The 18011-nt window shown below is 40.3% G+C and overlaps 1 pseudogene and 1 gene segment (V, D, J or C); both read right to left on the reverse strand.

Annotated features, from left to right (window-relative positions):
- Positions 1-1207: 1207 nt before the first annotated feature.
- LOC118239296 lies at positions 1208-1812 on the reverse strand (annotated as a pseudogene).
- Positions 1813-6915: 5103 nt separating this feature from the next.
- On the reverse strand, positions 6916-12891 carry LOC113838192. The segment is given in 4 exon segments: positions 6916-6928; positions 8201-8239; positions 12320-12611; positions 12843-12891. Coding segments are annotated over 4 exon segments (393 nt in total).
- Between the last annotated feature and the right edge of the window lie 5120 nt (positions 12892-18011).

Here is an 18011-nt window from a genome sequence, read left to right on the forward strand (position 1 = left end):
GGTGGGAGAGCTGTCCCTGCCCCTCATCAGCTGCAGCACTCAGGAGAGTGGTTCACACATCTCCAGGTTAACAGAGTAGATCTAGCCTTATAGATATAGATGTGGGAGGACCAATTTTGGGGATGTAGATCCTATATTTTTCTGGATTTGAACTGTAGGGGGGCTGCTTCAAGGGGTTTCACAGAATAATTTTAGTATGTTACCAAGTGATTACTCTTTTGAAATCTTGATGAAGAATGTGGCTGCTTTTTGGATTGTCACAGAAAGTTTACCTGAGGCTGAAGTGATAGATTTGGAATAAATCCGGTGACAGAGGTAATCTCAAAAACAGCATTGTATAGGCTCTGTGATGTACTTTTTAATGGTAACTCAAATTAAGATATATAATGAAAACAAGCAAGCTGAACAAGACAAAATGCATAATGTAGACTAATATAAGGAGCAACCAGAAGTAAAATGGAGTTAAGTCCTGTGTTCAAGGAGATGAACAGATTAACAGATGGAATAAAAGGAGTAGTGACCTCAGGGCAAGATCTTACCCAACCAAATTTCCAACTTGTGAAAGGCATTAAAGAGAAGCTTATAGTCAGGTATGGTTTACATGCCTTAAACTCCAGCACTGAGAAAGCAGTGGCTGGCATTTCTCTTGGCTTGAGGGCCATCTGATCTACATAGCAAGTTCCAGGACAGCCAAGCTTAGGCAGTGAAAGAAATCATGGAAACCAGAAAGCTGGTTGGAATGTAATTCAATGAGGCAGTTATGTTTCAGTCCTGAAAAGCAGCAGAATTTGGCAACTTTGGCCATGTGGTTCTGGCTTTAGAGTCAAGGACACAAGACAAGGATTATAGAATATTCTTATTCTTCTGAGACTAAAGAAAGGTGCTGAGGCCAGGCATGTATCAGGAGTGTCCCTGAATGAAGCCCCAGAGAGGCCACTTAATGAAGCTATAAAGTTGAAGCCTGTCTACTCAGTTTATTCAACAGTAAAAGAGCCTTGAAAATAGTATCAGGTGGGTCTTTATTAAGTAAGGAAACACTTATTTGTAAAGCATGCGCAATAGGGCAAACACACTTACTTTGAAAATTCTATTTCACAGATTCAGACTCTTTACAAACAATATTGGTAGAATCACATGGTTGTGGTGTCTGGCTAGAAACAGCTTAGAGACTGAGCTTCCGTGGACAGCAACTCCAGGAGGTTTTGGTTTAGCCCTGGAGCACTGTGAGAGGAAGCACTAGACCTTGCTGACAGTAATAGGTTGCAACATCATCAGCCTCCACAGGGTGGATGGGGAGGGTGAAGTCTGTCCCAGACACACTGCCACTGAACCTGGCAGGGAACCCAGATGCTAGGATGGATGAATTATAGATGAGGAGTTTGGAGAGCTGTCCTGGTTTCTGTTGATACCAGTTCATAAGAGGAATACCAACTGTATTGACACTCTGGCTGGCTCTGCAGGAGATGATGGCACTTTTCCCTGGAGACACAGTCAAGGAAGCTGGAGATTAGTCAGCACAATTCCCCCAGTAGAACCTGTGGTGATAAGCACATATTGCTGTCACACATATACTAATATCTCCCCAATGTAAAGCCATCATATATGTAGAACCTGTAACAGCAGTCATGAACTATACTCTGAGAAACATAAAATAAAATGGAAATGTAAAACCAATTAAGTATCATAATTTCATTGATCAGGATACCAAGTCATAAAATTCAATAATGGCCACAGTGGATTTTCCCAATATTACAGTCTCTCACCTGGAACCCTGAGCAACAGTACCCACAGCAAAAGAGCAGCTGACCCCATCTCTGAGACCTGGACTAGAGGCTGTTTCTTGGGTCCTAGTAATCAGCCTATAAAGATAGCTGAACAATCTGCACTGTAGCTAATGTCTCAATATGCAGATCAGGTCAGAAGAGCTTGACTTAGTGCTCACAGGATACCTGTTCTTGTGTCACCCCATGGCAGTTAGGATTAGCAAAGAATCCCCTTGAGTATTTTAGTGTATCCCAGGTGATTTTGTAACAGGCTCTGTGGAATCATCATGTTCTGTTACTGAGAGGTTTCATGTGGGGAGAGCACTGTCACTGCTCTGCTGTAAAGGGTGTGAGTTGCAAGAGCACTGTGATCCCTCAGAATTAAACTTTTATTTATTTGTAGTTTATGTGTATTGCGTTTTGTCTGCATCTATGCATGTATATAGTGTGTGTGTGTGTGTGTGTGTGTGTGTGTGTGTGTGTGTGTGTTTGTATGGGAACCTGTAGCCATGCCTACTTAGGGCTTGTCTACAGTTCTGCCTGACCCCACCTGCGAGGGTGTGGTCAGGGTGAGGTATAGCAGGACTTTCAGTTGGCTGAGAATCACTTTCAGTATTCACCCTTTTCGGCTTGCGGTACAGACTGCTGCCAAGCTGGCTTGCTAGGTTGCTCTGTAAATAAGGCTATTCCCTATTAAATACCCTTATATTCCTACTTGGCTCCGTATTGGTAATATCCCACTCCTGACACCAGATAAAAAGCAGCTCTCTCTGATCCATGGTTCACCTGGTTGTAGGGGATTCTTTCATCTCTTATTTCATCTTGTCACATGTATGTCAAAAGCATGTCACAAGCATGTCACATACATTTCACACACATGTGACACGCATGTCACATGCATGTCGCATGCATGTCACAAGCATGTCACAAGCATGTCATAAGCGTGTCGCATGTATGTCACATATCACATACATGTCACATGCATGTCACAAGCATGTCACATACATGTCACATATATGTCACATACCTCACACACACACGTTGCATGTATGTCTCTCATTAAACATCTGTTCATCAAACTTGCTCTGATTCCTTTGCAATATGCATTAATTGTACCCCACTATAATGGACTTTGAAGGTCCCCTGAGTTGTGCCTTACTATACCTGGGGAGGAGTTGGGTGGTGGGTTGGGGAGGTTGGAGGGGAACATAGGAGGATGGGAGGGCAAGGGAATGGGGGTGATGGATATGTATACATGAGTAGTAATTAAAGAATTAAAAAATGTAAAACAAAGAAAACAGTTGTCAGAGGAAGATCAAGTAGTACGGATTTTACATAGTAGGCTAAACAGAAACTGGAAAGTAAGTTTGATTGACCTCTACACTGGGGGAAAATAAACATTAGTTACATAGAGCCTGCCAAGGACAAAGACCCTCTAAGACTTATGTTCTAGCATTTGGGAAAAACTACCTTGTTTTATACATTTTTCCTGAGAAACACACTGGCCCATGGAATATTTCTAGTTTTGTGCTCCAATGGGAATACATGAGAAATCTTTGCCAGGTCGTGATCCCATGTCCTTGTCAAACTCATTTTGAATCAGTCCACCACTTTCTTGCCTTGTTAATGTCTCCTGGAATCACGTGAGAAGAAACCCTAAATTGAGGAATTCTCTAGCTGAGGTTGGCATGTGGGCATTTCTGGGACAGACTGTTTTCATTGTTAATTGAGGCCAAAAGACAAACCCTGGAATTCACACAGCACCATTTCATGGATGGCACCATGAACTGTACAAGAGTGAAGAGAGGAAGTAGTGAGCAAACAGGCAGCATGAGTTCATTTGTTGCTATCTGTTTCTGACTATGGCTGGAATGTGACAATCTGCTTGAATTATTGCCTTGACTTCCCCTCAATGATACATGGTAACCAGAAGCACAAACCAAACCCTTTTCTCTTCTGAACTACTTTTGGTCAGGATGTTTAATATCCACAACAGAAACAAAACTAAGACTTAAGGTCCTCTCCTTGTCTGGACTCAGGGAGATGGTTTTCTTCCTTGAATTGAATCCAATCTGAAGAATGAAGGGTGTATCCCCAAGAGAGCATCCATTTCTGCCAGGAATCTTGAAGCCTTATTTTATAGCAGCAGTCCTCTAAAACTAAAACTAAATGAGTGTTGGCTACCTTGGGAAATGGTGCACTTTGGGCAGTGAACTTGGCTGTGATATCTGCTTATTTCCTTCCGTTTTTTCACTTGAACCACATGATGGCAATCACAATGTATCAGTGTTACTTCTCAAGAGAAAAAGATGCAGGACAGCAACAAGTTGACTTACTGGTGATATCTTATAGGACACCCATTATCTATGAGGAAAAGTCTCCCTTTACAGATGAATATGGAAGATCTAAAGTGCATACTCAGGAATGGTGGAAACAATGACTCCTTTCCCATCTCAGGCTACTCTGCTCAGAGCCCGAACAGTTGTCTCTGGGGAAGAAAGTGAACTTCTCATTGTCCAATTTAGAGGGACTGCTGACTATCCAGCTCTGCAGTGATGGGGGAAGTACTTCTGTGTATGTTTATCTTACTGATTTTTAAAAAGATTACTGTTTGGCCATTGAGACAGCAAGTTAGACGGAACTGGTTGTCAAAGAGAATTCTGGGAATGTAGTAGATAAGTGGTGATCCAGGCAGGAAGTGACATAGCAAGGAGACTCATCTAAGCAAGGAACCAGGAAGTGCCCCCTTTTTCCCCTTCCTCCTCCAGCAGTGCAATGTGATCCACCGGCAAGGAGGGACGCCAATAAGGCATCTGATAAGATAAGTCTTATAAGGTATATAGATGTATGATAATTAAGACTGAGCTAACAGATGAGAATCCTAGTCATTGGCCAAGCAGCATTGTATCTAATATATCTCTGTATTATTTTGTCAATCCACGCAGCAGGCAGAACTCCCTATTCAATAAAGACACTGCCATCTGTGGAAAAAACACAATCTGGCTTTTTCAGTGAGGTCTCTTTGAAGTCCACCTTGGTTGCAAATATTTGAAAAACAATTTGATGGAAGTCAGGTTTGTGGTTCCCATATATCCAAGGGGAAATTGGCTAAGTTCACTGAGAAACCATACCTGAGTTGAGTTACACAATTTGCTTAATGTAGTTTCAGTTATTTTAGAAGGCAATTATCACTTACCCATATAGAAATTATTCAAGGATTGTGATCCTGACACAATAGGGTAAAGGTGGGTGACATACATTGTCACATAACTTCCCAGGATTATCTTTGTGTTTTCTGGGATCTAAAGGACTGTATTTGGCAACCACTGCTTAGGTGCAGGAGGGTCATCTTTCCTATAACCAGTTCTTTGTTTAAGTTCATCGTGGGATGCTAACTAACTACTCTAGCTGGATTAGTACTGTAAGAGCCACACCCTGTCTTTCTTATGTATGTAAATATGTTTCTTCTTGGGGGCTCAGAGCTGATACCTCAAGTATGGCCTGTTTCGATTGACTAAAAGCAGGTAGAGCTTCTGCCTCTCATATGATGATGTGAATTCCTGATGACTAGATACCCAGTACTAACTGATATAAGACGTGACCACATCTCCCTTTCCAGTCAGTCATTGCTATAGTAAGAAATTAACAGTACGGAGTCAGGTAGAAATATAAGGGTATTTAATAGGGAAAAGCCTTACTTACAGAGCGAACCAGCCAGCCGGTGGTAGTCTGTACAGCAAGCAGCAAAGAGAAACCGAAACCGAAAACGCAGTCCCCCTACTCACTCTGACCACGCCCTCACAAGCCCTCAGGTACTCTTATAGCCAGCCCCTAAGAAGGCGTGGCTACAGCTTCCCCTACACATTGCTGCCAGAATCCATGACACTCAGAAGCCTTTACATCTATAGTATTTGAGGTTTGAGGGAAAAATAAAAGAGGAAGAGGTCCTGATACTATCTTTGCTCTGTGACCCATTTCTGCTAAAGATATTGAGCCCAGTATTTTTTCTGAAGTCTGATAAAACTAAACCCTAGATTATCTTTTATTTTGGAGATTATAATATAATTACATAATCTCCCCTCCCCCTACACTTCCCCCAAATCACTCCTTGCTCTCTTTCACATTCATGACCTCTTTTTCATTAGTCTTACATGCATCTATGTATACACATATCCAAAATATATAAATATACCCTGCTCAATCCACTTATTGGAAGAAACTAACATATGAGTGAGAGTATCCAGATGGGCCCCTTAATAGTGCCTCTCCACAGTGATTTTATATAGAAACCCATGGGGAATAAAGTCCAGAAAACTGAATAATTTGGTTTGAGTGTTCTCAAAAGCAGACACAGGAAGATCCAGGGTGCAAGGTCATGCAGGACAAGGCATCTTTTAAACATCACTATGAACTATTTGGTTTCCTAAGTGGAGTAGTGCTAACAAATGATAGAAGTTGGGGTTACAAGATAGAAACAGACCATGGTATAGTTAACAAAGATGGCGTGTACTGACCTCCATTCCTCATCAGTCTTTTCACCCCTGGGTATAGGGTGTTACAGAGACTGCTGCATGATTTTGTGATGCTGTAACACTTAAATCTCTATGATTATTTCAAGCCATTAAAATCTTTCTATATGAGAATATATTTTCTTATGGTTCTCCTTTTTACATAGCTTCTCTGGGGCTGTGGATTTACAGGCTGTCTATCTTTTACTTTACATCTAAGATCCATTTATGAGTGAGTAAATACCATGTTTGTCTTTCTGCATCTGGGTTACCCCACTCAGGATGATTTTTCTTCTAATTCTATTCATTTTCCTGAAATATTCATGATGTGATTATTTTGTTACTGCTGAGTAATACTCTATTGTGTAAATGTACCACATTTTCTTTATCCATTCTTCAGTTGAGGGGATTGTAGGTTGTTTCCAGATCCTGGCTATTACAAATAATGTTGCTATGAATGTACTTGAGAAAGTGTCCTTGTGGTTTGTAGCTATGACCCTCATGTGAGGGCAAACATGTGGGCTTTGTATTTGAGGTCTTTGGTGACATCATACAGTGCTTTAGCCTCAAATGAAAACATCCCTACCTAGACAGTCCAATAGTTATCATGTGCTACTTGCCTTTGGAAAATCATATAAAACTGTTCAGACATTTTTTCTATAATGAAAATGGCAGAACAATGAATTACAGCTGAATTGTCTACCCCATGGGAAACACAGCTTCACAGGCAACCCTGAATGGTTCTATCAGTTTTGCTATCCTCAGATAGGAAATATAGAGCAGAAGAATAAACATTGTTGAAATACCTTCTAATTAAGTATATGTGATTAAAGGCAATGAAAGTTTAATGTATCAATAATCTTTGCTCTTCTACAGATGGTTAGTAACTTTTAGATTATCTTTGGTTTTTTTATATATTCTTTATTTTTACAATGGTAATTAGACCAATTTCAAATTAGAAACAAGCTTCTTTTACATGTCAATCTCAGTTCCCTCTCCCTCCACTCCTTACCTGCCCCACACTGATCTCCTGCCCTAAATCCTTTCTGCTCCCCAAGGAGAGTGAGGCCTTCCATGGGGAATCTTCAAAGTCTGTCATATCTTTTGGAGCGGGGGAGGGGGGGTGTCTAGACCATAACTCATGTGTCTAGGATGAGAGCATATCCCCTATGTGGAGAGAGCTCCCAAAGTACATTCGTGTCCTAGGGATAAATTTTGATGCAATACCAGAGTCCCCATGGATTACCCAGAACTGCAAACTGACATCTTCATTCATGGGGTCTGGAACAGTCCTATGATGGTCTCCCAACTATCAAACTGGGGTCCATGAGCGTGCCCTTGTTCAGGTCAGCTGTTTCTGTAGGTTTCTTCAGCCTGTTCTTGATCACTTTACTCATCATTCCTCCCTCTGTAACTGGATTCCAGAATCCAGTTTGGCGTGTAGCTTTGGGTGTCTGCCTCTGCTTACATCAGCAACTGGATGAAGACTCTTTGATAGTGTAAAAAGTAGTCATCCATCTCCTTATCAGAGAAGGACATTCAAGGTATCCTCTCAACAATTGCTTAGGTTGTTAGTATTGGTCACACTTGTAGATCCCTAGTGCCAGAATTCTCGTTTTTTTCTTTCTTTCTTTACTTAAATTAGATTGGTTGTTTTTTAGTGGTAATTAGACCAATTTAAAATTACAAACAACTTCTTTTCCATGTAAATCCCAGTTCCATCTCCCTCCTGTCTTCCCTGCCCCCCATTAGCACCCTACATTTCCCACACCCTTTCTACTCCTCAGGGAGTGTGAGACCTTCTATGGAGGGTCTTCAGATTCTGCCATATCCTTTAGGATAGGGCCTACCAGCACCTGATTTTTGACAAAGAATCTAAAGATATACAATGGAAAAAAGACAGCATTCAACAAATGGTGTTGGCATAACTGGATTAGGTCATGTAGAAAATTGTAGTTAGATCCATATCTATCACCATGCACAAAACTAAAGTCCAAATAGATCAAAGACATCAACATAAATTTAGTCACACTGTACCTCCTAGAAGAGAAAGTAGGTGATACCCTGAAAAAATTGGTACAGGAGATCAAACCTGAACATAGCTCCAGTAGCACAAACATTGAGATTGACAATTAATAAATGGGACCTCCTGAAACTGAGAAGCTACTGTAAGGCAAAGGACACAGTCAGCAAGATAAAGTGATATCTCACACAATGGGAAAAGATGTTTCCCTACCCCACATATGAGAGAGGGCTGACTTCCAAAGTATACAATGAACTCAGAAAGCCAGCAACAAAACACTGAACAATGCAAATAAAAAGTGGGCTGCAGAACTAAATAGAAAATTCTCAACAGAGGAAAATAAAATGGCTGAAAGACACTTAAGAAAGTGTTCAACCAAAATCAAAAACACCAATAAGAGTTCATGCTGGAGAGGATGTGGAGAAAAGGGAACACTGCTGGTGGGAGTGCCAACTTGTACAGCAACTTTGGAAATAAGTATGGCGACTACTCAGAAAATTTTGAATCTGTCTAACACAAGATCCAGCAATTCCACTCTTAGGAATACACCCAAAAGAAGCACATTCATAAAAGGACATCTGTTCAACCATGTTCATAGCAGCACTGTTTGTAATAGACAGAAACTGGAAGCGGCCTAGATGGCCTTCAACTGAAGAATGGATAGAGCAAATGTGGTACATTAACACAATGGAGTACTACTCAGTGGGAAAAAAAACAATGTATTCTTGAAATATTCAGGAAAATGGATGGAACTAGAAGAAACCATACTGAGTGAGGTAACCCAATCACAAAAAGACAAACATGGTATGTACTTACTGATATGTATATTTTAGGCATAGAATAAATTATTACTAGCCTACAATCCACACTGCCAAAGAAGCTAGTAAACAAGGAAGACCATAAGATAGACATGTGTGGTCAATGGGAATGGGTCAAGATCCCCTGAGCAAATTAGGAGGACGGGAAGAGGGGGGAAGGAGCTAGGAGAATGAAAAGGGGAGAAGAGCATGGATTCAGAGGACATGGGGGAGCAGAAAAGTTGAGTCAGTGGAAGAATAGATGATAACAAGAAAGGAGATACCATAATAGAGGGAGACATTTTAGGTTTACAGAGAAATCAGGCACTAGGGAAATCTGGAGATCTACAATGATGACAACACGTAACAATCTAAGCAACAGAGGACAGGCTGCCTTAAATGCCCTCCTTGATAATGTGATTGATGACTATCATATGCCATCCTTTAGCCTTCATCCAGCTGTGGGTAGATATAGAAGCAGAAACCCACAACTAATCACCAAACTGAAGTGGAACTCTGTTGCAGGGAAGGACGAGTGAAAAGCAAAGGGGTCCAGATCAGGCTGTGAAACCCACAGAAACAGCTCACCAGAACATCGGGGAACTCTTGCTCCACAGACTGATAGCTGGAATACCAGCAGGGGACTGATCCAGACCCCAGGAACATGGGTTTCTGTGCAGAAACCTCGGAAATCTACGGGACCACCTGTAGTAGTCCAGTACTTGTCCCTAACATAGGTGCCGACTTTGGGAACCCATTCCATATAGAGGCGTACTCCCTGAGCCAAGACACACAGGGGTAGGTCTAGGCCCAAATCCAAAGGATACAATAGACTCTGATGACACCCTGTGGAAGGCTATACCACCCAGGTGTAGCAGAAAGGATATGTAATAGATAGGGATTTAGTTGGGGGGTGGTAGGGGAGGATAGGAGGGAAAAGGGAACTGGGATTGTCATGTAAAACAATCCTATTTCTAATTTAAATTTTAAAAAGTTAAAGAAAAACAAATCATAAAAAAGAAAGTGTTCAACATCCTTAGCCATCACGGAAATGCAACTCTAAACCACTCTGAGATACTATCTAACTCCTGTCAGAATGGCTAAAATTAATAACGCCAATGACAATCTATGCTGGAAAGGATGTGGAGAAAGAGGAACTTTCCTCCATTTCTGCTGGGAGTGTAAACTTGTACAACCACTTTGGAAATCAGAATGTCTGTTTCACACTAAAATGGGAATAAGTCTACCTAATGATCCAGCAATTCCTCTATTGGGCATAAACTCCAAGAATGCACAAACACAAAATAAGGACATGTTCAATGATGTTCATATCAGCACTATTTGGAATAGTCAGAACCTGAAAGTAGCCCAGATGACCCTCAACTGAAGAATGGATAGAGAAAATGTGGTACATTTACACAATGAAGTACTTACTACTCAGTGGGGAAAAAACTATGGAATCTTGAAATTCACAGGCAAATGGATGTACCTAGAAGAAACCATCCTGAGTGAGGTAACCCAGTCACAAAAAGACAAACATGGTATGTACTCACTCATATATGGATATTAAACATAGAGCAAAGGATTACCAGCCTACAATCCACAGTGCCACAGAGCTAGGAAACAAGGACGACCCCAACAGAAGATTGCATATTCCCTCGAAGGAGCAGAAGGGGACAAGGAACCCTGAGCAAATTGCCGGGGGGAGGAACAAATATTCTATAATTGCATTTGGCTGTGAGTTATTTCAAAACAGATATGTAGTGACCAATATTCCAGAATTTTCCAATATATTCATTTATAGCTTAATGACGTTATACATCAATATTGTTTAACACATAGATCTAACCAAATTTATTCACTATAAGGGTTTATTTCAGGAAATACTCATGGACAGTTTGAAACAATACTTATTTTGCTGTGTTTGGGGATACAGTCCAGCCAAGTTCTCCTAGTCCAGGTGGATTAGAAGTGTTATTGCAGTCTTGTACATCCTTGATGACTTCATGACTTCATGATCTTTCCGTTGCTGAGAAAGCTATTGGGCAGGGTGGATCAGGCTTCTCATACTGACACATGAGTGGTTGAGTGAGTTCAATTGGAAAATCAGGGTCACTTTTAGAATCTAAGTGAGACCCTATTTTAAAATAGAAACAAAAAATTAAGGGCTAGTAATAGATCTTATTAATAGAGCATAAGTCTAGGGTGCATGACACCCTATCTCCAATTCTAAAACTGGTGTATAGAGACATGTTTATTTCCCCAGGTATAATTATACTTTATTTCTACTTTTCATTAATTTGATCAAATATCCTTTACCCCATTTGAAGCTCCATATCAACAGAACTTGCATAAACCTTGGAAATTTCAATGTTATCTGATAAATCAACCATTTTAATGTTATGCAAATCCCTTCTTTATTTCTAGAGTCTACATTGTCTCATACTAGCATAGACATGCTTAAGCATTTTTAAGTCATAATTTTTCAGGCTTTATTCATTTATATTCTTGAAAGAAAGGGAAAATCTTGTCATGGAAGCTGCAGTGTGACACACTGACTCTCTCAGTAAATCTCTTTATCCATACATCTTCATATGTAGGCATTGATCACAAAGAACCATTAGTTTGGTTCAAGTCCTGCTATGCTACTGGTACACTAATGACACTGGTCCCTAACTGACACCCTTCCTGGATGTCTTGTTGCTGGCCTGTGCCATGGAGATCCTGTAGCCCTGGATATTCACACACACCCCCACTCCACCTCTGCTCCAACAGATCACAGCTGGACTGCGTGATGGGGTTAGCCAACTCATAAACCTGAACCTGAGTAGTTGCAGGGTTGGTCATACCACCAGCTCTCCCCTGTCTTCACCACCAGGGTGAGTTCTCCAGCATTGCCCTGGCGAGTTCACCTGTTGTATAAATGAACAGGGAGTGGTGCTAGTTCTCCTATTTTAACATCCCCAAAATTGGTCCTCCCACATGTATACCTACAAGGCTAGATCTACTATTTTAACCACTTGAGATGTGTGGACCACTTTCATGAGTGCTGCAGCTGATGAGGGGCAGGGAGAGCTAGCCCACCTTAGGTGGGAGCGGGAATTCTGCCCCTCTGCACAGGGTTGAGATGTCTGGTGAGAAATAGCTCAGAAACTGAGCTTGAATGAACAGAAACCCCAGGATGTTTTGGTTCAGCCCTGGAGCACTGTGGGAGGAACCACTAGACCTTGCTGACAGTAATAAGTTGCAACATCATCTGCCTCCACAGGATGGATGGTGAGGGAGAAGTCTGTCCCAGACCCACTGCCACTGAACCTGGTGTGGACTCCAGATGCTAGCTTGGATGCTCCATAGATGAGGAGTTTGTGGCCTTGTCCTGGTTTCTGTTGATACCAGCTCATAAAATCAATAGGTCCAATAGTGACATTCTGGCTGGCCTTGCAGGAGATGGTGGCCCTATTCCCTAGAAACATGACCAAAGAAGCTGGATACTTAGTCAACACAACATGCCCATTGGAACCTGAAGTGAGGAACACATATTACTGTCACAGATACACTGAAAGCAGGCCAGTATAAAACTATCATGCATGAGGAATCTGTAACAGCAGTCATGAGTTATATTCTGAGGAGCTATAAAATAAAAGAAAAAATTAAAACAAATGAAATGAAATAATCTCAATGATGATGACACCAAAGCATAAAAAAGCCAATGATGGCCAAGATGGATACGCCCAACCCTGCATCCTCTTACCTGGAACCCAGAGTAGCAGTACCCACAGCAGGAGAGCAGCTGACCCCATCTCTGAGATCTGAAACAGAGAGAAGCTGCTTCATGGGCACTATCAAGCTGCCTTTAAAGATAGTTTGAGGAATCTGCACTGTGGCTAATGTCTCAATATGCAAATCAGCTTAGAAAATCTTAATTGCTGTGAATCCAGATCCTCGGTGAGAGCAGGACAGGCTCTTAACCATTAAGCTATCTCTCATGCCTAAACTAATATTTCATCTTATAACACCACAATATTTTGCATTGTAATACTTCTCAAAAAGAGAAATAATCAGGTTTAATAAGACAGAGGAAAAATAAGGGGAAGTTGGATTTTCTAAGAGGAATTAATCTAAATGTCATCAGGCAAAAAAGGCAGTGAGCTGGGAGCATGGGATAAAGAAGGAGGCTGGAAACCTAAACTTAGAATCTACCCAGTCAGTCAACCACTCAGCTTTCTAATCCCAATTGATGGACAGTATCAGAAATCCTGGAAATTCCTCTGTCTGAAAGGCAAGGCAAATTATGACACTGGCCTCGTGTCCCTCTGGACACTCACCATGAACTCCACACAGGAATGCAGCCTTTAAGACAAACACCAGGTTAGCTGGGGCTCTTTCATGACAGGCAATTATCCATGGTGCCTGAACTGGATGCATTGACAATGGGGAACATTATGTATATAATACAAAGGAAACTCAAACATTTCCAATCCAAGTATTTGACAGGGAGAAAGGCCCTAGACACTCATGTCCACACATAACACCAGTATAATCCATTGGCCTGAGTGAAAGTTGGCATTCCCCTCTCAAGGACTGAAATAGATTGTTGCCTGTCTGTTCCCCAGAAGGGCCATATGATAAACCCTCCAGGCTCGTTTGGGGTTGTTTGTTTGAATGTTTGTTTGTTTTTGAATTTTATTAGTTAAATTTATTCATTTATTTACATCCTGACTACAGTTTCCCCACCCAGTTTCTTTCTTCCAATTCCCATGGACTACTCCAGTCAGATATGGGAGTCCCATGGGATGAAGGTCCTCAAAGACTAGGTGGATAAGGATTTGGCAGTGACGAACAGAAAGAAACACAGAGGCAGTTTGAATCTCAGTGTATTTTGCAGTTCTCAAGCGAGGTTTTTTATAGAAACATTTTCTCAGGGGATGTTTTTGTTAAACAAACCCAAACATATGAAATTGTTGTTACTTGGCACAGTGATGCAGAAATCCAAAACATGAAATCATCCAGAGTTAACCACATACTTCTTGAATCAAATTAATAAATTTTTATAGTCAGTTATTGTTTAACATCTATTACCTAGTTCTTGTGAGTTTCTGAAATATTGAACTATTTTAACAATTTTAACTCTTTCTTACTAAAAGCTTTCTTTACCAGACACCTAAGGCCACTCTCAATGACACATGTACAGCCATATGAAATTTATTGTTGGGAAAGTTTTATCTGTTTGTATTTATGTGAATGACATGAATGATATGGAAAGTGTTGGTTTTTCCTAAGATTATGTCATGGCTAGTGGCCCCACCTCAGGGGATGGATTCTTATCTACATCTCCCTCTTAAAATGTCAATGTAAGCTTTCAGGAACATTCCATTAATGTGAAAAAATGAATAGAAGAAAAAACAGAAATTGCCACAAGAATCACAGCCCAATATTTTTCTCTGGCTGAGTGTTCCACAGTCATTTCCAGGAGACGTCCTTCTTTTGTAGTTATTGTCTGTGGAACTTGTCACACAGAATCTACTGGATTTGGTGTGGCACCCCAATTCCCCTCTGTCCTCACCAATCCACTCCTTCTGAGTGTCTGTTCAGAAAGGATTAGGTCTCCCATGGGTATCAACAAAGCATGGCATATCAAGCTGAGGAACAACTAAGCTCCACCCTTTGTATTAAGGTTTGTTAACGCAACCAAGTATGAATAATTTCTTGGGAGTTGTTTTTTAGGGTTTTTTATTGCTTTGTTTTGTTTTGTTTTTTGGCATGGTGATGGAACATGTATAAATAGAGGGCCATTGGGAAGGTTTGAGGTCACTAACACTTTGGTCATGGGGAGAACTGTGTGCCTGTGATTTCCTCCTCTTTCCTCTCCACAATATGCTCAGCTTTGTTCCACACACTCCTGTCCTAGTGTGTTGCCTCACCACAAGCTCACACATGACCTTCCTTCCATGGAGCAGAACCTCCAAAATGAAGCCAACATTAACTCAAACAGGGCTTCACAATCCAGTAAAACTCAGGATAAGGGATGCTTAAGTGACTCCACAACTGAACAAAGCAAGCACCCACTTCACTTGAGGTTAGTTAGATAATAAGTTTCAGCATTGCTTTTCCTGCCTTGGGAGGAATGTCACCGGGATATTTAGGCAGATGGCATTCATATATCAGCTTGGCATCATGTTCCTGTCTCTTTCACTGTGAATCTGAGGGATCTATTCATCCTGGAATTCTGCAACTATATTTATCAATGTTGCAATGATTTCATTGTAGAGATCTTCAATCTTCTTCATAAAATGAAAATTGACACCCCAATAAATGAATTGGTGGTAAATGTAATATTAAAGGAGTTTTGAGCATGGAGATAGATGTGGATCTATCTGAAGTCTTCTACATGCCAGCATCCAGTTATGCCAGCAACATTTGTTGAAGATGCTTTCTTTATTCTATACTACGAATATAGCTTCTTTGTCAAAAATCAGGTGTTTGTGGGTGTGTGGGTTAATGTCAGCGTTTTCAACTCTATTACATTGTCTACCTGTCTATCTTTGTGCCAATACCAAGCTGTTCTCAGGACTATAGCTCATTAATGGAGCTTGCAGACAGGGATGGTTATACCTCCAGAAGTTCCTTTATTGTACAGGGTTGTTATGGCTATCCTGGGTCTTTTGGTTCTCCAATTAAAGTTGAGAACTGTTCTTTCAAGGTCTTTGAAGAATTTTCTTGGAATTTTGATGGGGATTGCATTTAATCTGTAGATTACTTTTGGCAAGATTGCTATTTTTACTATGTTGATCCTAACTATCAGAGAACATGGGAGTTCCTTCCATTTTCTAGTATCTACTTTAATTTCTCTCTTAAGAGACTCAAAATTCTTATGGTACAGGTCTTTCATTCTTTTGGATAACATTACCCCAAGGTATTTTATGTTGTTTGTGGCATTTGTAAAAGGTGATGTTTCTCTGATTTCTTTCTCCAAGAATGTAGCATCTGTATATATTAGGGCTACAATTTTTTTTGAGTTAATCTTGTATCCTGCCACATAGATGAAGGTATTTTTCAGCTGTATGAGTTCCCTGGTAGAGTTTTTCGGGTCACTTGTGTAGACTATCATATCATCTGCAAATAGTGAAAGTTTGACTTCTTCATTCCCAGTTTGTATCCCCTTGATCTCCTTTGCTTGTCTTATAGATCTAGCTAGAACTTTAAGGACAATATTGAAGAAGTATAGAGAGGGTGGACAGCCTTGTCTTGTCCCCAATTTTAGAGGAATTGCATTGAGTTTCTCTCCATTTAATTTGAAGTTGGCTATCGACATGCTGTATTTGGTTTTATTATGTTAAGGTATGTTCCTGTTATCCCTGACCTCTCCTGGATCTTTACCATACAGGGGTGTTGGATTTTGTCAAAGGCTTTTTGGGCATCTAGTGAGGTGATCATGTGTTTTTCCCCACATTCTGTTTATATGGTGGATTGTATTTCATATGTTGAACCATCCTTGAATCCCTGGGATCAATTCTACTTGATCTTGGTGGATGATTACTCTGATGTGTTTTTGGATTCTATTTGCCAGTATTTTATTGAGTATTTTTGCATCAATGTACATGAGGGATATTGGTCTGTAGTTCTTTTTTTAGTTCTATCTTTATGTTTCTTGGGTATCAAGGTTATTGAAGTTGGTAAAAAAGAGTTTGGCAATGACCCCTTTGCTGTATTGTGTGGAATACTTTGAGGAGAACTGGTGATAGCTGTTCTTTGAATTTCTGGTAGAATTCTCAACTGAAGCCATCTGGTCACAGGCTTTTTATGGTTGGGAGATTTTGATGGCTGCTTTTATTTCATTGGGGGTAATAGGTCTATTTAAGTTGCTTATCTGTTCTTGATTTAATTTTGGTAAGTGAAATCTGTCCAGAAAATTGTCCATTTCCTTTAGATTTAGAATTTTGAGGAATACAGGTTTTCAAATTATAACCTGATGATTCTCTGAATTTCCTCTGTGTTTGTTGTTATGTTCCCATTTTATTTCCTGATTTCATTAATTTGCATGTTCCCTCTGGGCCGTTTGGTAAGTTTGGATAAAGGTTTGTCTATCTTGTTGATCTTCTCAAAGAACCAACTCTTTGTTACACTGACTCTTTGTATTGTTTTCCTAGTTTCCAATTTATTGATTTCAGCGTTCAAGTTGATTATTTCCTGGCATCTAATCTTCTGGGGTGTATTGGCTTCTTTGTGTTATAGAGCTTTCTGTAATACTTTTAATTCTCTAGTGTGATTATTCTCCTGTTTCTTCATGTGGCCACTTAGTGCTATGAACTTTTCTCTAGCACTGCTTTCAAAGTGTCCCATAAGTTTGGGTATGTTGTGTTCACATTCTCATTGAATTCTAGGAATTCTTTCATTTCTTTTTGTTTCTGATGACCTAGGAATTGTGCAATTTGGTTTTACTTAATTTCCATGAGTTTGTAGATTTTCTGCAATTCGTGTTGTTGTTGAATTCTAACTTTATAGCATGGTGGTCTGATAAGATCCAGGTGATTATTTTAATTTTTTGTACCTGTTGAGGTTTGCTATGTTGCCAAGTTGTGTTCAATTTTAAAGAAGGATCCATTTGGTGCTGAGAAGAAGGTATATTGTTTTGTATTTAGATGGAATGTTCTAGAGATGTGTGTTAAGCCCTATTATGCTATAACTTCTATTAGTTCCTTTGTTTCTTTGTTAAGTTTCTGTCTGGTGTTCCTGTCCAGTGGAGACAGTGGGGTGTTGAAGTCTCCCACTATAATTGTGGGCAGTTTTATATGTGATTTGAGTTTTATTAATGTTTCATTTACCAACATGGATGCCTTTGTATTTGGTACATAAATGTTCAGAAATGAGACTTCATCCTGATGGATTTCTCCTGTGATGAGTAGGAAGTGACCTCCTTCAT

This window comes from Cricetulus griseus, chromosome 8 (assembly GCF_003668045.3).
Source record: "Cricetulus griseus strain 17A/GY chromosome 8, alternate assembly CriGri-PICRH-1.0, whole genome shotgun sequence".
Lineage (NCBI taxonomy): Eukaryota > Metazoa > Chordata > Mammalia > Rodentia > Cricetidae > Cricetulus > Cricetulus griseus.